This window comes from Mastigoproctus giganteus, chromosome 3 (genome assembly GCF_048544385.1).
Source record: "Mastigoproctus giganteus isolate SK-2022 chromosome 3, ASM4854438v1, whole genome shotgun sequence".
NCBI lineage: Eukaryota > Metazoa > Arthropoda > Arachnida > Uropygi > Thelyphonidae > Mastigoproctus > Mastigoproctus giganteus.
This window is the reverse complement of record NC_143577.1, coordinates 123,432,388-123,456,228: the sequence shown is the minus strand read 5'-3', so window position 1 is coordinate 123,456,228 and position 23,841 is coordinate 123,432,388. Positions and strand designations below refer to the sequence as shown.

At 38.4% G+C, this 23,841-nt stretch overlaps 1 protein-coding gene across 1 annotated transcript in view; it reads right to left on the bottom strand.

Moving 5' to 3' along the window:
- LOC150088255 (intermembrane lipid transfer protein VPS13A-like) overlaps window positions 1–23,841 on the bottom strand; it is a 3,009,916-nt gene that overhangs the window by 883,296 nt on the left and 2,102,779 nt on the right. The window contains exon 55 of the mRNA XM_090370087.1: window positions 1,812–2,030. Coding sequence (XP_090226213.1) covers window positions 1,812–2,030 — 219 coding nt within the window. The remainder of the gene's footprint in view (window positions 1–1,811; window positions 2,031–23,841) is intronic.

Below are 23,841 nucleotides of genomic sequence, written 5' to 3'. Positions count from 1 at the left end.
TAGCAACCAGTTTTTGCACCTCAAAGATGCAGTTTATGTGGTTTGTACAACCACATAAACTACTTAGGTATATGTAGTTCTGAAGGGAGTTCAGCTGGAAAGAAGCTAGATGATCACACTGGGAATATCGTTCCAGATTCTGAAGGTTCGCCAGTATTTCAAATTTAACTTCTTAGTTCTTACTCTGGACAGAGTTTTTCCAAGAACTGCTACCACTACATGCTCATGATAAATCTTCTGTTGTTTGTGTACTATGAATCAACCAATAAAGTCAAAATAAATAAAAGCTTGTTTTTATTGTTTAACTTTTGGTGGGGCATAAATTCAAACAAACTGAGGAAGGATGGTTGCGGGATAAATTTGTGGATAAACTTGCCTTCGGCCAGCAAGAAGTTAATCTGAATAAATTCAATGAAGAATGGGATAAATTCTTGGAGGGGATGGATGGGTTATTATCTTGATATCTTGCATCATTTGCTGCTGCTACTACTACTTCTACTACTAATAATAATCATAATAATAATATATTTCTAATAAATGCACATCCAGAGTAACTGTTTAAGTTGTTAATTATGTGAGGAAAAAATGGTGTCAAAAATTTTTTCCACTTAATTGATTATTCCACAAATAATGGGTGTTCATTATTGCTAAATACTCATTTACAAGCTGCAATCAATGTGCACTGACTGCAAAATACTAGGTATTTCTCCCCTTTTTGCCTATCACAGGACAGTCTTGTTATAGGCAAAAAAGGGAGGGGAGTGGAGAGGAAAAAGAAAAATAAAAACAGTGAGCAAAGCACAAACCTTGAAGAACAAGGATTTTTGCCTGCAATGGTCACATGAGCCACAAGAGCATATGCCTTCATATGTTTCTGTCATAAGCTTTAGTGGCTTTTATATTAACTCTTAACTCAAATAAGCAAAGTTTAGTGTAGATACTAGCATATCATTCAGAAAGTAGCTGTGATGACTAATAAACTTACATAATATCTAGGGAGTAGGAAGGAGTGCCATCTCAATTTTCTGTGCACTATTTTACTGCTGACTCTACCATCTGTGGGAAATTCACATGTGGCATTCACTGAATATCAATGTGTAGAACAGAATTTTTAAATTTTAAACAAGCTGGGGAGGGGAATACCCTGCATCAAGTATCATATTTCATATATTTCCACATTCGCTGTTAAATGGTGAATATCCCATGACTGAGAGCTTCCTGAAGTAATTTACCATTATATGTCCTCTGCTAGGGCAGTTCCATGACAGCCAGAACTCAAATTTTAATGGATAGCAACTGTCCCCTCAAGCCTACAATTAACTAATACAAAACTTTATTATTTGCCATAGACCAATATTATTTTGGAATGACGGCAGTTCTCCTGCTTCACTTTCCATTATGCAAGACAGGTAAAAAATACTGTTTTCTAGCCAGACAACCAAATATTAGCCATTATAATTTTCTTCTCTGGAGTTTACAAAATCCACTTATTCTGGATAGGGAAATTCAAGTGCACTGTTTTGCAACTCATAATGCTGTTCTCAGTTTGGTCTGTTATAAAATATAAACCATGATACATATGTATAATCATACTGTTGTGCATTAATACTTAGTTAGACTAATGAAATGTTAAAGGTAAATTCACAAATGGCCAAAACATAAACTATAACATTTTGCAATTTAATAAGAACTTTAAAAATGTATATATATCCCTGTAAAAATGTGAGTCACAAATTTGTACACTGGAAAGGTTCCAAATTATTTTCTAATATTTTAATTAAAAATATTTTTAAAAAATGCATTATACTAACTCTAAACTGCAATGGCAATCCAGTCTTATTCACAATCCAATAAGGTGCATATAGATAAATATCAAGACTAGATTCACGATTGACGTGTACACTGATGGTCAAATGTTTATTCCCTCCTTCAGTATCAGAGTCTGGCTCAAGTATGATGGGGCGATGTTCCTCCAGATCAACAGACAATTCAAGTTTCCCATGCCATGGAATACCAAAATACTGGGACACCTAGGTTGCAACCATATTGGTAATTGTAAGGAAACAAAAGTAATACTGAGCAATCTATATCAGTGCAATATTAATATTTAAATCAATAAGAAATAAATTAAATAAATTAAGTTCAGGTTATGAAAATATTTGTAAAAAAAATTTTAAAAATTCTTAAATAAAAAAAAATGATATTTTCTTTTAAGATTATTCTTAAAGAAATATCTTTATTAAATAAACATATATAAGGTGTAAATATATGACATGAAAAAATGGAACATATTTTGAATGAAAATATCACTTTAATGAAATGACAGGTGAATAATGTTTGAGAAATCAAACAAAAAGGATTATATTTGAAGGTAACAAATGCTATTACAATGTGAAGAGAGAAGAAAGGAAATTTTTATGAATGTTACTATTTTCATTATCTTAGTAAAACAGTTAAACTTATGATGATAGAGCCAGACCAAGGTATTTCCGTGCCCAGGGCAGGAAGGTTTTTCGGCACCATCTTACTAAGGATATGCCAACTGGGCTAGCCAGGTGGGTAAAGTGCCTGCCTGGCAACCCAAAGGTTGCAGGTTCGAATCCCGCCTTGGGCTTGGATCACAGTAAAATGCAAAAACTTTAGGAGGTGCATTATGGCCACAGAAGCTGATGCGCCAACAACTAACAAAAAAAAAAAAAAAAAACTAAGGATATGTATATTTTTTTCTTACATCTATTTTTAGCACCCCTTAAATATTGGTGCCCTGGGCATGGGCCCTACTAGCCTGTGCCTTAATCCGACATTGTATAATGATTACAATTTTAATATATTAAAATTGTAATCATTACAATTTTAGTTTGAAATTAATGTGATTGGCTTTGAATAACCCATTAATGTGGGATGAGTACTTCTTTTTCAGCAGATTTTCTAAGAATATCAGCAGCAGTTATGTAGATTTCACTTCACTGATGCAGTAAACAGAACAAGGTGGAATCTATATTCCACCTTGTTCTGTTTACTAAAGGCAAAATACAATCTGTAAATACTTTGGAGTTTTATGCTAATTAGGTCACAATTTCCAAGACAAAGGACAACTTTGGGACCTCAATATTGTAGAGTTTCCAGTCTGTCATTTCCTATATCTTGCCATTCACTGTTTAACACTATTATTCTCATAGCTGTTATTGGTTCTCTTATCCATAAGAATGTAATTTGCAATTTCATGAATCACATAAGTAATTTCCAAATGTTCAGTAGCTTCAGTTTACCAGGAAAATCCACCTTAAGGTAGATTTTCTTAAACCAGATTTTTGCTGATTTTCCGTCTTGTATACTTACATTTTGCAACACAAGTGGTGCCAGTCTCTGAACTCAAATGAGAAAGCTAAGAAGGCAACAGTAATCCCCACTTTAGAAACAGCCGATGTTGGTAAGATGTTCTGGGGGGTAAAATTTTCAAATGAGAGGGAAGATAAAGCTTGGAATACAAACCTAAATAACTTCAAACTATGGAAGATTACTTAGTCTCGGCTGTATCTACAGTAATGTCAGGAGTGTTGCCAATCAAATGGCTAAATTTGAACTGCTGGTTAGGAAAACTAATGCTGATACAATAAGGTTATCAAAAACGTGGTGCCACTCGGAAACTGGTGATGACAAGTTCCACTACAGCATGTACAATGTATTTAAGGAAGATTAGTAATGGCCACATAGTGCAAGGAAGCCCATTGCTTATGCTGCACCAGCCAAAAAAAAAAAAAAAAAAAACCAAACAAACAAAAAAAAAAAAAAAAAACCAATAAAATAATAAGAAGAAAATTTAAAAGTATAAATAATTAATAAAAGAAATGGAAATAGACAACTTATGCATTTCCCTCCTCCCACAGGTAATTATTATCCAGCCGACCTTTGAATTACCCCAAACTGTCAGTCTCTATCACCCATGTAGGTAACTTATTCCAATAATTTATAATTCGCTGGCTAAATAAAACTTTCTGAAATTCAGTCTAAACATCTCCCCAAACTTGAATTTATGGCCCCTAGTTCTAGAATCATTTATAACCATGAAAATTCCATACCCATTCATTTTATTTTTGCCTCTCAGAGCCTTAAACACCTCAATCAAGTCTACTCTAAGGTGCCTAGTTTCCAAGCTCTGCAAGCTACATATTCAAAGTTTTTCCTCATATTGATGCCATTTTGCCGATCTCACCAGATGAGTTACTCATCTTTGGACCCTTTCAAGAAGCTCAATATCTTTCTTTAGCTGTGGTCTCCATATCTGAATTACAAGTATTCCACAGTCTTCCAAGTGTGGTCTAACAATAGCCTTATTATAATTGGCTTATGACGTCATTATCTCTACTAGCATATGTTTGATACATCATGGATAGGACACTATGAGAGTTCCTTGCAACCTGTTTACAATGCTCGAAGAACTTCATGTCTGACTGTATCATAACACCCAAGTCAATTTCCTTCACTACTAGTTTAGTTCAACTCCACCAAGTGTATAAGTTATTTGGGGTTACTATTCCCCATGTGTAATATTCACACTTTGTTGGATTAAAGCATAGCTGCCATTTTTCTGACCATATCTAAGGTCTATCTAGGTCATTCTGAATAAGCACTTCTTGGTGGTGATCATTAACTACTCTGCTAGTACTTCATCTTTAATCTTTACATCATCTGCAAATTTAGACATCATGCCCTCAACCTCTTCTTTGAAGTCAATGAAGAGGTAGACATCATGCCCTCTATGGAAGTAAACTATGGAAGATTACTTAGTCTCGCCTGTACCTAAAGTAATTGATGTCATTTATGAAAATCAAAAACGATAGCGTTCTCTATACTGAATCTTGGGGAACCGCACTTCTTACATCAATCAAATCTGAGGAATAGCCATTTATCACAACCCTCTGCCTCCTGCCTTAAAGCCATTGTGCAATCCATCTAAAGATTTTCTCTGTGATTCCAATCTGTTCCAGTTCCAGCTTAAAAAATAACTGTTCATGTGGGACTGAGTTAAAGGCTTTGCTGAAATCTAAATAAACAATGCCAAAATTATTCCCTAAATCCATCTCTTGAGTGACCCTGTCATAGCTAATGAGATTAGTCAAACATGATTTTCCCTTTACAAAACCATGCTGCATATCCTTCAGAATTACATTTCTATCCAAATGATCCTAAATTCCACCCTTGATCATTGACTCCATGATTTTCCTTACTACTGAAGTTAGACTAACCAGTCGGTAATTTCCCACTACACTCTTATTACTACCGTTATGTATTGGAGATACATTGGCACTTTTCCAACCCAACAGAATCTCTCCTGAGTTCAGTGATGCTCTCAAAATTAACGTAAATGGTTCGATGCACTCATTTGCTGCCTCCCTTAAGATTATAGGGTATATGACATCAACCCCTGGAGCAGGGCCAGATTATGAATGAAATATGCCCCCTGGACATATTTAAATTTGAGGCCCCTTTAATGTATATATAGATATCACACACATACATATAAATACAAATACTGTACTACATAGGTTTTTAAAAAATCTTGTTTTTAGAGTTTTATTTATCCATCATGGATAGGACACTATGGGAGTTTATTTTATCCATACATAGATACATATTTTTTCGTCATCCATAAAAACTATTATTATTATTATTAGAAATTTTTATCAAATTTACTTTAGAAAATATTTACACTGAAAACAAGGCCCCACTTCAGGTGAGGCCCCACCAATGGCCAGTTTAGCTGCCATTGGTAGGGGCCTCACCCAAAGATGAGAGCCTTGTCAATCAATTTGGCTATAGAGAAATAGTGCAAGGCTCAAGGGGAAGAATTTTTCTCAGCCTGGTCTGTGCTTGTTAACAGAAGACACTGATTCTACAGGGAAATTGGATACACTTAAATAGAAAGGGTGCAAGAATATTTACTGATGCTGTCGAGGCAGTGTTAGGTGGGCCGTAAAACTGCTATCTTGGGGGGATACATGGACTAATAGATTAACAGTAGAAGCTAGCAGGAAGTGAAAATGAATCTTGCATTGAATGAGCAGCAGGCTGGAAAACAAGGCGTGGGGGATTTCAGAGACTGCTGGGAGTTATTGTGGAACAAGTAAATACATGGGCTGTGTTAGGGTAGCTAAGAATAAGAATAGGTGTATATTTGCATGTATTAGTTGCGTGTACACCAATGCTAGGAGTTCGGTAAATAAATTTGATGAACTTGAGGTGTTGGTCAGAACATCAAATGCAGATACTGGAATATCAGATACATGGTGTCACACAGATATAAGGAATGCAGAATTGGAATTTGGAGAGTACATTGTGTATAGGAAGGATAATGAGAAAGGAAGGGAGGAGGAGTTATGCTATTAGTTAAGAAACACAAAATCTAAGGAAGTGTAGCCAGTTGACATGGGTGAAGAGTGCAGTGTTGTGTCAGTTTGGTATGAAATAAGCACTGGGTAAGAAAAATTGAGAGTAGGAGTATGTTTATAGATCAAATGACTCTGATGAGTATAATGAACAACTGAACAGAGAAATAGAATGGGCCTGTAAATCAGACTGTCTTATAATAGGGGATTTTAATTTCCCAGATATTAACTGTAACTTGTGGGTTGGCCACACACACTAGGAAGGCTTTTTTGGATTTATTGGATGACTGTTTCCTACAGCGGCATATTGGGGAGGCAACTTAAGGGAGCAACTCTCTTGATCTGATTATCAGTAGTGATTCTTCATGCATTAAGAATCTGCAGATAAAGGAACCACTAGGTGGCAGTGAACATAGTGTGTTGATGTGGGATTTACTTAAAGAGGAAACTACTATCAGGAGTAAAGGGAAGGGTTTTTGCTTTTGTAAAGGTGACTATGGTGGTAAAAGACAGTTTTTTAATTCTATACAGTGGGACCAAATGTTGATGTTATCAACAGAAAATTCTAAATGGGAAGCATTCAAAGAATTAATCTTGGAAGCTACTAGGCTTTTCATACCAACTAAGAAATACTGTTCAAGGTTTAGGCCTATATGGATGTCAGATAAACTAATGAGACATTAATTCACAGAGAAGAAGAAAATGCATGGGATACATATAAATTAACATGTGACAGAAACCTATGGTAGATATAAGCTAATCTGTAATCAAGTCACAAAGCAGGTTAGGGAAGTGAAAGCAGATTATGAGAAATCTTTGCCAAAGGATGCAAAGATAAATAGCAAAGACTTCTTTTCTTATATAAACTCTAAAAGGTAGGGGATTAATCAGATTGGTCCACTTGACATCAATGGGTTGACTGTAGATGATCAATCTCAGATAGCTGCCAAACTAAATGAGCATTTTGCATCTACAGTCACACATGAGGAGTTAGTCAAGGAGGAGAAGGCCAGATGTTTATCAATCTCTAACAGGGAGTTAAATGATTTTGTAATAACTGAGAGCAAAGTAGAGAAGAAATTGTTGAAGTTAAACATAAGAAAGGCAGCTGGGGTGGATTGGATCTATCTAGTTATACTAAACGAGACAGCAAAGGAAGTAAGCAAACCCTTAGCCATTATAATGAGAGCTTCCTTGGACTCGGGGGAAGTATCAATGGAGATGTACAAATGTGACCCCAATTCATCAAAGGATGATCAAAGTTGTTGTTGTTGTTGTTATTTGGATTTTAGGAGCATTAGCAACTAAGGCCATATTGCTCCGGGATATGCGGTGGTCATTCCCTGACCTTCCCGCATCCCCCGTATTTGGTGGTGATGGGCTCGAACCCCGGTCTAATCAAGAAGTGTGTGCTGCGCACTGCTGCTCCTTCCCACCTGGCTACAGAGGCGCCAGATGATCAAAGGGTGACACAAGTAATTACAGACCTGTTAGTTTAACTTCTGTTCCAGGGAACTGGATGCAAATAATTTCAATATCATATACTTGGATCTTAGGACGTCTTTTGATTCTGCTGCACATGGAAGACTGCTGCACAAATTGGAGCAGTGTGGCAATGGAGGCAAATTGCTGTTATGGATAAAGGGATGGTTGAGTGGGAAAAGACAGAGAGTGGTAATCAATGGTCACTGATCTTTGTGGACTAATAATGTTATTAGTGAAGTCCCCCAGGGTTCAGTGTTGGGTCCATTGTTGTTTTCTGTATTTATTAATGAAATTGATGATGGAATATCAGGCTTATTGTCTAAGTTGTAGACGACATGAAGGTTGGCAGGGTTGTTAATGACAGTACGCTACTACAATAGGATCTAGAAAAGTTGAGCAGATGGGCTGGTAGGTGGCAATTGTTGTTGTTGTGGGGGTTTGATGGTGCAAAAGCTGCTTTGGCTATAATGTGCCTATTCATTTATTGTAGGAAAAAATGAAAAATTCTAATAACGTCAGAATAGGCTGAGATAAGAAATAATTAAAAACTCCAACTTACTTCAGAAAGTTGAAAAATTCTGAAACATTTGCATTGTAACCGATAAGATTCTCTAGATTTATTGGTTTCCGAAGATTCCAATGATAGCAAGGTTATATTTCTGTCTTGTTTATAATATGGGCATTCAATGTGAATGTGTTTAACAGTCAGATTTATATAATAATGTGGACACCGTGGTGGATCATCTCCTGTGAGTAAATGAAGGTGGGTCAGATGTGTATGACCTATTTTCAGTCTTGAAAGGACTATTTCTTCTCGTCTTGATGTACGGACACTGGAATGCCAAATTTTTGGACCCTGTTTAAACTGCAAGAGTTTATTATTAGTTTAAGAGTGCTAGAGTGCTGTCCATTCTGTTAGGCATGCAGCATGAATGATTTGTGGATAGTCTGATGCCAGAACAGAGATATTGGTTAAATCTAAGATGTTTTGCAGCTTTATCAGCCAGTTCATTACCAGAAATTCCGGAATGTGCCGGAATCCAGCAGAAGGTGACCAGTTGGTGGCATTCTTCAATCTGCTGTAATAAAATTCTAATTTCATTTAAAACAGGGTGAACTTTTTCTGAGGAGTTACATAATGTCATAATTGGGCTGAGGGAATTATTGTAAATAAGAAATTTTAATGAGCAATCAGAACAGAGATTTTCTAAGGCTAGACAACTGAGTTGGATTTAGAGCCATCTGTATAAATCGGAAAAAAAAAATCAATATGTCTGTGAGTGTAAACTGCATGAAGTTGCTTCACATTTGATGATTGTAGAATATTTTTTCCCCATTGACAGAGGTAAGTGTCACAGGTCAGTAGAGGAGGAGGAGTCCATGGTGGTTGAATGCAGGTTACTACATGTTATTTTTATTATTATACTATTATTATTAGCTATATGGTGCAGGGAAGCCTGAGGCTTATACTGCATCGGCCAAAAAAAAAAAAAAAAAATTTCAATTACCACAAGAGAGAGAGAAGTAGAAAGGAATCACCAAGAAAGAGAAGATTATTGTTGTTGTTGTTGTGCTTGGATTTTTCTGGTGCAAAGGCTACTTAGGCCATATTGCACCTATCATAGTAGTTAGTACTAATTTTACTGGCTTCTATGGAAGCAGTTAGAAACGGTTATATAAACCTATTCGTTTCAGAAAGAAAAAGAATTCTGTAAGGTTTGAATTTTTGCCTATGATATGGCTAAGCGACAATTCCTGTAAGTTTGAGAGAGAAGTGAAAATTAGACGGGAGTTGTTATACAAGATGCATTCAAGAAGTATGTGTTTTATTGTGAGTGGCTTGTGGCAATGTGAACACTGTGGAGGGTCATTACCTGATAACAGGAATAGATGGGTCAAATGGGTGTGGCCTATTCGGGCTCTGGCCAGGACAACTTCTTCTTGTCTGTTTGTGCGAAAATTGGAGGCCCATAATTGCGGTATAGGTTTAATTTCAAGGAGTTTTTGTGAATGTGCATTTGCCACTGTAGTTTCCATCGTTCTTTACATATATTTCGTATATGTACTTTGTAATCCCTGAACGGGACCAGAAAATTCATTGGGAATGTGCTGAATGGATGCTTGGCAGCATCATCTGCAATTTCGTTTCCCCGTATTCCAATATGGCCTGGGATCCAGCAGAAGACAACATTTTGCCGATGATCTCGGAGACGAATCAGTTCTGATCTGATTAGCTGTAGTAGCGGATGAGTAGATGGGGAAATCTTTTGCACTGCTAATAGGGCACTTTGCGAGTCTGTGTAGATTATACTCTTTTTGATTGAGAGATGGGAAATGTTTTCCAGAGCAAGTTTTATGGCATATAATTCAGTGGTGTAACTGCTGCATTCTGTCGGAAGTGACACGGAAGTGATAGTGTCATGGAATACCACTGCTGCACCTGATCCATTCTCAGACTTTGAGCCGTCAGTATATATTTTCGCAAAGTCAGGATAACTTTGTAAATGTGCAGTGTGGAGCTGCTGGATGTTAATACCCGTTAAAGAGTGTTTCCTCCATTGGTGGAAATAATAGTCACAACACGGCATGATGATAGACCATGGAGGAACGTGATGTGTAGGTTCTTGGTGGACTTTATTGAGTTGTATATTCCAGTTTTCTGCTAGTTCCATTAACCTAATACCTGCAGGCCTAGTTGTTTGTGGTTTGTTTCTATAAAATATCGTGAGTGGCGGATCATTAAATATTGACCAATTAGGATGGGTTGACTGACTTTGGATCTTGGTTGCGTAGTTCAATAATAACATCTTTCTTCTGATGTTTAGAGGCTTCGTAGGCTTCTACATAGAGACTTTGCACTGGAGATGTTCTGAACGCACCTAGAGCTATTCTTAGAGCTGAATGTTGAATAGGGTTGAGACGAGATGACACTTTCCCTAGCAGAATCAAAGACAGGTGCGCCATAGTCCAGACGAGATCTAATTATGGATCTATATAAGTGAAGCAAGGTGTAGCGATCTGCTCCCCAGGTTGTTGCTGATAAGGCTCTGAGTATGTTCATTTTTTTTTGGCAAGCTGTCCGGAGATGTTCAATGTGTTTTTGATAGTTTAACTTACAGTCAAAAATTAAGCCAAGTAGACGAATACTATTTGCTATTGGAATAAGATGGTTATCTAAATGGAGTTCAGGATTAGGATGCATTTTACGTATGGTACAGAAATGAATGGCAGTAGATTTCTGGAGGGATAGTCTGTAACCGTTTTGTGTCATCCAAATCTGGATCTGATTTATTGATATCTGCAATTGTCTCTCAATGTAGTTCATGTTTTGAGAGTGGCAGGAGATTGTGAGATCATCGGCATAAAGATATGAGTCCACTGTTTTCGGAATAAGTTCAGTTAAGTGATTAATTCTAATTGCGAATAGAGTGGCGCTCAGAACGGACCCTTGAGGGACTCCTTCTTCCTGAACAAAGTTTTTAGAGAGAATTCCTTGGTAACGAACTTGAAAGGATCTTTGTTCTAAGAAATTTTTGATGAAATATGGCAAATTTCCTCTCAGGCCAAGAGAATGTAGATCCTTTAAAATGCCGAAACGCCATGTGGTGTCAAAGGCTTTCTCAATATCCAGACAGACCATAACGAGATGCTCCTTTTTGATGAATGCATTTCTGATGTTTGCTTTGGCTTTAATCATAAGGTCCAATGATGATCGATTTTTTCTGATACCAAATTGATTGTTATTGATTAAGTTTTGGGACTCAAGATACCAAGTCAGATGGTGGTGAATCATTTTTTCGAGGGTTTTGCTCAGACAGCTGGTAAGTGAAATTGGTATGTAGTTTTGAGGAACAGAACTATCCCAAAACCTGGTCTTTACCAGGTTTTGGGATAGCCAGAATGTAGGAATGACGCCAGGAGTTTGGGTATGTATGTTCAGTGAATATTCAATTGAGGAAGAACAGCAGTGATGACTGTGACTTTGTATTTAAATTTTTGAGCATTATATAAAATATCCCATCAGGGCCAGCAGTGCTGTTCCTTGTGTTGGTAAGAGCATGCTGAAGTTCAACCATGGTAAATGGTTGATTATATTTTAGTGCACATCTGTCAGTGAAATTCAGTTTGGATTTTTCAGTTACACCTTTAATTTTTTGAAACGATTGGTCATAAGAAGTTGAGGAGGACAACTGGGAAAATACAGATCCTAGTGCATTTGCGATTTCTGCAGGAGTAGAGAGAGATCCTGTCCATTCCAGTTAATTAGTGGAGTAGATGTTGGAGGAATTTTGCAATTTAACAATTTTATCTTATTCCAGATCAGTCTGATGTCTGTATTTTTATTAACTGAGGAAGCGAATTTAATCCAAGATTCTTTTTTTGCTTTCCGTCTGATATAACGGGCTCATGCTCTAAGTCGCTTATAATTAATAAGATTGGAAGTGGTTGAATGTTTGTGGAATTGATTCCAAGCTTTGTTTTTCTCTTTTTTTGCACTCTTCGTTCCACCAATAATTTAATTTTCGCCTTTTCCTGACTTGGTATTGTGGAATTGCAGTGGTTGCAGCTGTTAGAATTTGGTTTGTTATATGTTCAGTAACATGGTTGATAGAAGAGCACTGTATGATATGGTTGTCGAATGAGACAAGCGTGCTATATTTTATCCAGTCAGCCTTTGGAAATTTCCATTTTACTGGATTGTCTGTTGGTAATGAACAGGAAGTTTGAACTTTGCATATTATTTGGAAATGATCGCTGTTGTGAGGGTCGTTAAGAGTTACCCACTGGATACTTGGATATAGCACTGGTGAGCAAATGGAAAGGTCTATTGCAGAGGTTGATCCGGTAGGAAAATGAACATAGGTAGGAGAGCCAGTATTTAACAATGTTAGATCCTGTCTATCTATTAACGTTTCAACAAGTTTTCCATGCCTGTCTAAGCTGGAAGAACTCCATAATGGGTGGTGAACATTAAAGTCATCTAGTAGACAGAAGGGAACTGGTAGTTGCAACACAAGACCTTCGATTTCCTGAATAGAATATGGATGATTAGGTGGAAGATAAATTGAGACCAATGTAATGGTGATTCCAATTACTATGCGTGCGGCAACAGCTTCTAAAGAAGTTTGCAACGGAATGCATCTGGAAGGATGCATTCCATTGCAAACAACAGAAAATTCTCATCCCTAGTACTTTCTCTAATGTGCTGGTTCAAATAATAATTATCACTTTATTTAAAAAAAATTTTCCTCCATCAGGAGTTTCCCTTCCACTTTCCCATCAATCTGGGCAAATTAAAGTCACCCATAATAAGACATTCACGCTTGCCTGCCGATTCCATCTGCATGTAAAGGAACTCATTATATTCTTCACAATCATCTGGTCTGTAGATTACTCCCATTCTCATTGTTCCTTTGCCTCCAACTAACTCACACTACACAGATTCTGTGTTGGCACACCTAACTTCATATTCAGCAGAAGCATCTACCCTCCACCTCTTCTTTCTTTCTTAAAGGTTCAGGGAAACTGCTAGTTTGGGGGTCTTCTGAGGTCAGAAACGTTTCAAATGAGAGGGTAGCTAATGCCAGGGAAGTGAGTTTAAATAACTTTAATGGGTGTGTCAGGGTAGTTAATTATACAAGAACAGTAAGTCTTAATGGTTTATACAGTAATCAGAAGTGTCATCAATAAAATGAGTGAATTTGAACTGCTGGTTACAACAAGTAACGCTGACATAATAGGGCTTACTGAAACGTGGTGCCACCCAGAGATAGGGTATGTATATTGTATTTAGGAAGTATAGGACAAATAGAAGGGAGTGATGGGGTCATGCTTCTTATCAAAAACAGCCTGAGCACAAAGAAAGCTTTCCCATATTCAGACATTTAGCATGCTATTATAGAATCTGTATGGTGTTAGGAAACAAAGGTATAATGAGAATGCGAGTAATCTACAGGCTATGTGATTGTGAAGATTAGGATGAGAGCCTCTACATGCAAATGGAATGGGCAAGTAAGCATCAATGTGTTATGGGTGATTTTAATTTGCTTCTAACTGATTGGAGCAATGGGAAGGAAACTTGACATGGGGACAAAATTTTTAAAACAACTAGATGATTGCTATTTGTAACAACATGTCAGGGAAAGTACAAGAGAAAAGAATATACTAGACATCATCAATGACCAAGAACCATATGATATAATAGAGCTGAAGTACAGGAACAAGTATCAGAAAGTGATCACGGAGTTCTACCGGTTTACAATGAAACGGTTTGGTTTATCTTTTGCTACCTCAGAGACAGCAAAAGATAAACCAAAATTAGAACGTCATAAGCTAGTCACCTTCAAAAAGCATTCAGATACAGCTCCATCAATTAAACACAAATAATGCCTTGTATTTTACAATGGAACTGTAGAGGCTTTTGTTGCAACACAGATGATATCCATGATCTAATTAACCGATATTCTCCAATTGCCATTTGTCTTCAGGAAACTTACCTAACCTCACAAATTTCTCCTTCAATAAAGAACTATTGCCTTTATCGAAGAGATTGTAATACAGCAAATGCTGCCCATGGTGGTGGGGCAATCCTAATAAATTCAAAGACCCCAACTAAGCATGTCCCACTTCAAACTGAAATAGAAGCTGTTGCTGTTTGCATAAGTCTCCATATTGCAATAACACTAATCTCAATCTACTTACAGTCAAACCATACGTACTGTTTAAAAGAACCTGAAGACCTCTTCATACAGCATCTACTAAATGTGGCCAAATATATAATACCAATATCAAATTCCCCAGGGCCGAAAGCATTATAATTATTGGAGAAATGAGGAATGCACACAAAAAATAAAGCCTGGAAATTGTTTCAGCAATATCCAACCACAGCCAATCTGATAAATTATAAGAAAATAAGGACAAAAGCATGTTTCATACAAAGGCAAGCCAAAAAAGAATCCTGGACCCGTTTTGCATCAACAATTAACAGAAACACTGACAGCAAAATAATTTGGAAAAAAATTAGACAGCTTTCTGGTAAGTTTCCAACTATACACTCTCCAGTCCTCTCCTGGAATGGACGAGATTTATCTAGTCCCTCAGAGATAGCTAATGCTTTGGGCAATACTTTTGCTGAAATCGCAGCAACATCAGCTTATACTACATCCTTTCAGCGAATTAAAAATAGTAGAGAACAGCATTCTACCATATAACAAACCTCTACAAAATTCTGAACATTTGCATGCCATTAGAACAGCCCACAACGGCGCTGATGGATCAGATGGGATCTATTATGTCATGCTGCAACATCTTGAAGACAAAGATTTGCTCCTCCTCCTGGTCTTTTACAACCATATTTTTTTAGAAAATATTTATCCAGCTTCTTGGCATCACTCTATTGTTTTGTCATTCCTGAAGCCTGAAAAATATACATCCAACCCCCCCCCCCCATAGCTATAGACCAATATCTCTCTCAAGCTGCCTCAGTAAAATTCTTGCAAAATTTGTCCATAGTAGACTCGTCTGGATCATTGAATCAGAACATCTAATGAGCCTTAGTCAACAGTTTAGGCCTAAGTGGATGTCAGATGAACTAATGAGACATATGGCAGAGAAGAAAAATGCATGGGATACATACAAATTAACACGTGACACAGAAGCCTATGATAGATACAAGTTGATCCATAATCAAGTTACAAAGGAGGTTAGGCAGGCAAAGGCAGATTACGAGAAATCTTTGGCAAAGGATGCAAAGAAAAACAGCAAAGAGTTCTTTACTTATGTAAACTCTAGAAGGAAGGGGATGAATCAGATTGGTCCACTTGATATCGATGGGTCAACTGTTGATAATCCTGCTCAGGTAGCTAACAAACTAAATGAATATTTTGAATCGACATTCACACATGACGAGTTATTCAGTGAGGGGAATGCCAGAGGTGTATTCAACTCAAGCAGTAAGCTAGAGAATTTTGTAATAACAGAGAGTAAAGTGGAGGAGAAATTGTTGAAGATAAACACAAGAAAGGCACCTGGGGTGGATGGGATCTATCCAGTTATATTAAAGGAGGCAGCAAAGAAAGTAAGCAAACCCTTAGCCATAATTATGAGAGCTTCCTTGGACTCAGCGGAAGTACCCATGGACTGGAGATGTGCAAATGTGACCCCAATTCACAAAGGAGGTGATTTTGTGATTTGGTTTTTAGGAGCATTAGCAACTAAGGCCATATTGCTCCGGGATATGCGGGGGTCATTCCCAGACCTTTTCCGCATCCTCCGTATTTGGTGGTGACGGGCTCGAACCCCGGTTTAATCTCACAAAGGAGGATCAAAGAGCGACACAAGTAATTATAGACCTGTTAGTTTAACTTCTGTTCCCGGAAAATTAATGGAGGCACTGGTTAAAGAAGCACTGTAGGATCATCTAGACAAGACTTCAGTTATAGCTCGGACACAGCATGGTTTTGTTAAGGGGAAGTCTTGCCTGACCAATTTGATTGGATACTATGATGCAGTCACAAAAGAATTGGATGCAGGGAATAACTATGATATTATATACTTGGATCTTAGAAAGGCTTTTGATACTGTTGCACATGGAAGACTGCAGCACAAATTGGAGCAGTGTGGCATTGGAGGCAAATTGCTGCTATGGATAAAGGGGTGGTTGAGGGAGAGAAGACAGAGAGTGGTAATCAATGGACACTGCTCATCGTGGACTAATGTTATTAGTGGAGTCCCTCAGGGTTCAGTATTTGGTATTTTTTTGTTTTCTGTATTTAAAAATGATATTGATGATGGTACATCAAGCTTAATGTCCAAGTTTGCAGACGATACAAAGGTTGGCAGGGTTGTCAAGGACACTACTGACACTATGCTACTGCAACAGGATCTGGAAAGGTTGAGCAGATGGGCTGAGAGGTGGCAAATGAAGTTTAACATTGACAAATGTAAAGTACTACATGGGGGAAACAGTAACCCCAGAGCAACGTATCAACTCTGTGGTACTACACTGACAGTGGTAGAAAATGAAAGGGACCTGGGGGTGGTTGTGCAGGCAGATATGAAGTTTTCTGAGCAGTGCAGACGGGCTGCAAGAGTAGCTCATGGTGTATTGTCGATGATTTTTCTAGCAGGGATAAGGATGTGATTATTCCCTTGTATAAAGCAATAGTGAGGCCACACCTAGAGTACTGTATACAGGTCTGGAGGCCTCATTTCAAGAAGGATGTAGAGATGCTGGAACGAGTACAGAGAAGGGCAACAAGGTTGGTGAATGGAACAAAGGGGTGCTCTTACGAAGAAAATCTTAAGTTTTGCAAATTACAGTGTCTGGAGACTAGCCACCAGCGAGGTGATCTGATAGAGGTGTATAAAGCCTTGAATGGCTTGAGCATGCTCAATGCTGATGGGATTCTTCCCTTTTGCTCAGAATGATTACCTGAGAGGGCATAAATTCAAATTGAGGAAAGACAGATGTAGGATAGACATGAGGAAATTTGCCTTTATCCAGTGGGTGGTTGGTTGGCGGAACAGACTTCCATCCCTTATCGTGGAAGTTGATAGCCTAAATACATTTAAGGCTCAGCTGGACAGGTATTTCGAACGAACAGAGGAGTGAAGTGGAAGTGGTTATTTTTTATTTATTTATTATTATTTTTTTTTGGCTGATGCTGCATAAACTTGCATCAAATGCCTCTACTAATGCTAATGCTAATGCTAGGCTTTCGACAAAACAGGTCATGCTTGGATCTCATGATCAAAGCCGAATTTGTCATTCGCAATGGCAAATTCGTGAAACATGTACATTAGTAATGGTTTCGATAGATATAGAGAAGTCTTTTGACACACCTGGCAGCATGACATACTTAGTGATCTTTATTCTCTCGGTCTACGGGGAAACCTTCCCATATTTGTTCAGAATTTTCTACACACTAGATCATTTCAAGTAAGATACCAACATGCCCGCTCTGCAACTTTCATTCAGGAAGAAGCCTTTCACAGGGATCAGTACTGAGTGCCACTCTTTTTGCTCTTAGAATTGATTCCATCACTAAACAGCTTCCAAACACACTTGAGATGTACGTTTATGCAGATGACCTTTCCATCTCCTGTCATTCACAAAATATGAGATCTATTGAATGACAGCTTCAGATATCACTTAATAAAATACAACAGTGGGCCAGCCTTAACGGCTATAGACTCTCACAGCAGAAAACAGTTGCTATCCATTTTTGAAGACAACGTAAACTTCATCCTGATCCTGAACTTCAAATTTCCAATGTCTCTATCACAGTCACTACTAACATCAGATTTCTTGGATTAACATTTGACAACAAATTAAATTTCTTAGACCATATTAAAAATGTATGCACTTCCTGTTTAAAAAAGTTAAATATACTCAGAACTTTATCCGTCCTAACATGGGGTGCAGATCACACCTCCCTGCTTCGGTTGTACAGAGCATTAATCAGATCCTGTCTCGATTATGGTGCACCTGTCTATAATTCTGCCAGAGCAAGCAGGCGCCTCCGTAGCCAGGTGGGAAGGAGCAGCAGTGCGTAGCACACGCTTCTTGATTAGACCGGGGTTCGAGCCCGTCACCACCAAATACGGAGGATGCGGAAAAGTCAGGGACTGACAACCGCATATCCCGGAGCAATATGGCCTTAGTTGCTAATGCTCCTAAAAACCAAAAACAACAAAAACAACAACAGCCAGAGCAAGTGCTTTGCACTGGCTTGATCCAGTTCAGCACAGTGCCTTGAGGACTGCATTTGGGGCTTTCAGAACATCACAAGCACATAGCCTCTACATTGATGCTCATGAGCCACCGCTAACTTTATGCAGGAAAACACTGCTACTGAAGTATGATATCAAAATGCTAAGTTGTGACTTACATCCAATTCAGTCATACCTATTCAATCCACCTAGTATAGTAATAACATAAACCTAGCATAGTAAAACCAGCTGGTCTTCACCTTCTTGAACTGATGCAGGCTTGGAATGTTTCCATTCATTCTGTACAAACAAACCCCATCTGGTGAGTATGGGCTTGACACACCCAGGGTCTGACCTGGATACCATCATTCTTCTCTTTCGAACCCGAGTGCCAAGTGATAGTGACAAGCGATTTTCTTCCAGTGATTATAGAGCGATCTCCAAAGTGTTATAGTTTCTTTATTTTCCAGTGCGGCTGTTATTTTATTTACTTGAAGTGGTTCTGTGCTTTAAAAGTCAAAAGTAAGAACCCAGAAAGGCAATCCACCTTTCTTTTCTTATTCTTTATATATATCACTAACCAAATCCACTAACTTAAACAATCGCTTGGTCACTGGTGGCACCGCTCCTGCCTCCACGTGGCGGGGCCGGTAAGCTGGGGGAAAACCAACCCTCGGGGTGAAAAGGAGCAAAGATGGAAATAAGTGAATTTCCACGTTTAGAGCCGAAGTGCTCTCAACATGAACACGACAATGACACCGACAATGACTTCTCTCTTTCAAAGAGACAAAAAAAGGACACTAGGAAACAGGAATCTCCAGCTTTCCTCATAATACACTCTTTGTCATCCCAACCTGTGAGCAAGCTCTCACCTTTCATCATCCAGAGATGCCTAGAAAACGCTGCAGGTTCACCAAAAATGGTTAAACATCTCCAATCAGGAGATCTACTAGTAGAGACATCATACTCAAGACATTCTGAATTACTATTGCAACTTACTTCTTTAAGCAGAATACCAATTCAGGTTACCCCACACAACACACTAAATTCTTCCAAAGGAGTGATCTCCGAATGGGATCTATTATATGTTTCTGAGGAAGAAATTGTCCAGGAGCTAAAAGATCAAAATGTGTCTCATGCAAAACGTATTACGATCAGAAAAGATGGCAACTTAACTCCTACGCGAAACATAATCTTGACTTTCAGTACTCCAAATCTACCGGGTTCTGTCAAAGCAGGTTACTTGAATTGCCGCATTAGGCCATATATCCCAAATCCGCTCAGATGCTTTAAATGCCAAATGTTCAGCCATTCTCAGACAGCATGTCGTGGAGATGCTATATGTCCAAACTGCAGCTGCAAGAATCACACGCAAGCAGAATGCAAAGCTCCAACACCACAGTGTCCTAATTGTAGTGGCAAACATCCAGCCTACTCCAGAGACTGTGAACTATGGAAGATAGGAAAAAAAATAAAAAAATATAAAATTGAAAATAAAGTCTCTTACCAAGAAGGTTAGGGAGGCGAAGGCAGATTACGAGAAATCTTCGGCAAGGGAAGCAAAGAAAAACAGCAAAGAGTTCTTTACTTATGTAAACTCTAGAAGGAAGGGGATGAATCAGATTGGTCCACTTGATATCAATGGGTCAACTGTTGATGATCCTGCTCAGGTAACTAACAAACTGAATGAATATTTTGCATCGACATTCACACATGAGGAGTTATTCAGCGAGAGGAATGCCAGAGGTGTATTCAACTCTGGCAGTAAGCTAGAGAATCTTGTAATAACTGAGACTAAAGTGGAGGAGAAATTGTTGAAGATAAATACATACAAGAAAGGCAATTGGAGTGGATGGGATCTATCCAGTTATATTAAAGGAAGCAGCAAAGGAAGTAAGCAAACCCTTAGCCATAATTATGACAGCTTCCTTGGACTCAGGGGAAGTATCCATGGACTGGAGATGTGCAAATGTGGCCCCAATTCACAAAGGGGGATCAAAGGGCGACACAAGTAATTATAGACCTGTTAATTTAACTTCTCTTCGCGGAAAATTAATGGAGGCACTGGTTAAAGAAGCACTGCAGGATCACCTATACAAGACTTCAGTTATAGCTCAGACACAGCATGGTTTTGTTAAGGGGAAGTCTTGCCTGACCAATTTGATTGAATACTATGATGCAGTCACAAAAGAACTGAATGCAAGGAATAACTTTGATATTATATACTTGAAACTTAGAAAGGCTTTTGCTACTGTTGTACATGGAAGACTGCTGCACAAATTGGAGCAGAGTGGCATTGGAGGCAAATTGCTGATATGGATAAAGGGGTGGTTGAGGGGGAGAAGACAGAGAGTGGTAATCAATGGAGACTGCTCATCGTGGACTAATGTTATTAGTGGAGTCCCTCAGGGTTCAGTATTGGGTCCATTATTGTTTTCTGTATTTATAAATGATATTGATGATGGTATATCAAGCTTAATGTCCAAGTTTGCAGACGATACGAAGGTTGGCAGGGTTGTCAAGGACACTACTGATACTATGCTACTGCAACAGGATCTGGAAAAGTTGAGCAGATGGGCTGAGAGGTGGCAAATGAAGTTTAACATTGACAAATGTAAAGTACTACATATGGGAAACAGCAACCCCAGAGCAACGTATCAACTCTGTGGTACTACACTGACAGTGGTAGAGAATGAAAGGGATCTGGGGGTGGTTGTGCAGGCAGATATGAAGTTTTCTGAGCAGTGCAGACGGGCTGCAAGAGTAGCTCATGGTGTATTGTCGATGATATATAGGAATTTTTCTAGCAGGGATAAGGAGGTGATTATTCCCTTGTATAAGGCAATGGTCACACTACACCTAGAGTACTGTGTACAGGTCTGGAGGCCTCATTTCAAGAAGGATGTAAAGATGCTGGAACGAGTACAGAGAAGGGCAACAAGATTAGTGAATGGAACAAAAGGGTGCTCTTACGAAGAAAGGCTTACGTTTTGCAAATTACAGTGTCCGGAGACTAGGCACAGGCGAGGGAATCTGATAGAGGTGTATAAAGCCATGAATGGTTTGAGCATGCTCAATGCTGATGGGATTCTTCCTCTTGCTCAGAATAATCACCTGAGAGGGCATAAATTCAAATTGAGGAAAGACAGATGTAGGATAGACGTGAGGAAATTTGCCTTTAGCCAGCAGGTGGTTGGTTGGTGGAATAGACTTCCATCCCTTGTCGTGGAAGTTGATAGCGTAAATAAGTTTAAGGCTCAGCTGGACAGGTATTTCGAACAAACAGAGGGGTGAAGTGGAAGTGCTTATTTTTTATTTATTTATTTATTTGTTTTTTTTTTTTTTTTTTTTTGGCTGATGCTGCATAAGCTTGCTTTCTTGCATCAAATGCCTCTACTAATGCTAATGCTAAGGTGAAATGAGAGGGTTTATTTTGGCTGATGCTGCATAACCTTTCTTGCTTTCTTGCATTGTATGCCTCTCCTAATGCTAATAGCCATTTAATTGTAGCTATTTGTTGAATTGTATGATTGCAACAGGCGGATAGGGGAATCCCTGGAGCCCGCAGAAAATAATAAAATACTTTGTATCATTGCAACAATACAAGTATTTGTATTGTTACAATCATACTATCATGTTGGATCATGTTACTCTGTCATGCTTTGTCACAAATTACACATGCAGTGCGACAAGATTATCCACACAATACGCTATTGAAACGATCACTTTGCTCAGGATCTCAACAAGTACCAGCATAAAATGGTAACGCTGAACAATGCTTTTCACAATGAGCAAAGCAGAGATACTGTTAGAGATGAAATATGTTAGGATCTACGACAACAATTAAGAGCTCATACTCGATAGTAAATTGTATGAATCAAACTTGGACATTTGCAAAATGATTGAAATATGTAAGGCAATGTGTCAAGACAATGAAGACATTGACCTTGATGAAGCATGTGGTAAAGACTTGCATAAGCCTTGCAACACGACTGCGAGAACACAACCCCTTTCGACTTTTACAATCATCCAAGCAGCGAGATGAATGAGGTTTTAAAGCTTGTCAAGCTCAACTGACTCAGTGCAATTTCAAAGAAAGGTGAAAACTTGATGACCAACAAGGACTTCTGCAACTTAATGACAATGACCAATTAAAAGCCAAAGATTTTACTCATACATGTAATGTGGAGTCTGTTATCTCCCAATCACAAATCGATTCAAATATTCTTCACTGGTTGAAGAAAAACATTTATGTTATCATCTGGTTGAAGAAAAACATTGAAGTCATCTGGTTGAAGAAAAACATTGAAGTCATCTGGTTGAAGAAAAACATTGATGATTCACCTCTTGATGGAAATATACAACCACTTCAGTAATACAGACAGGTGCTGTATTACTGAAGTGGTTGTATTACAGTAATACAGACAGGTGCTGTAATGGCTAAATTACAATCGCATCAACTGTAAGACTGAAGCACATCCAAGATCACTGCCCTCAAGAGATTTTTCACTGGTTACCAAAAGGTTTCTGAGACCAGTGACAATGGTTAGCCCAAAGCCATCTAAGTGGTATGCCCTCAATCATGAACATTTTTCCACAACCAGCTGGTTTATGCCAACTATGAGCACATCCAATATCACCTCCCATGATCCTTTATGCTATCTCCTCTCCCGACCATTATTTTTGCCATTCCCAAGTTTTTTCTGCAACCAGCTGGTTCGTGCCAGCTTCGAGCACATCCAAGATAACTTCCCATGATCCTTTGCTTTAAATGCTTTACTTTACTTTATTTTTTGCAAGATATCCATGTCTCTGGTTACCAAAAGGTTTCTGCTACGGGTGGCAATGTTTAGCCCAAAAGCCACCTAACAAAGCCACCAAATTGGCTTTGGGCAATTCATGCATTAAGAATTAGCAGAGAAAGGAACCACTAGGTGACAGTGATAACAGTATACTGACGTGGGATATACTTAAAGATATAATTATCATCAAGGGTAAAGGGATGTTTTTTGTTGTTTGTTGTTTATTTGGTTTTTAGGATTAGCAACTAAGGCCATATTGCTCCGGGGATGTGCAGTGGTCATTCCCTGACCTTTCCGCATTCTCCGTATTTGGTGGTCATGGGCTCGAACCCTGGTCTAATCAAGAAGCATGTGTTATGCACTGCTGCTCCTGCCCACCTGGCTACGGAGGCAGCAAGGGTAAAGGGAAGGGTTTTTGTTTTCATAAAGGCAACTACAGTGGTCTCAGACAGTTT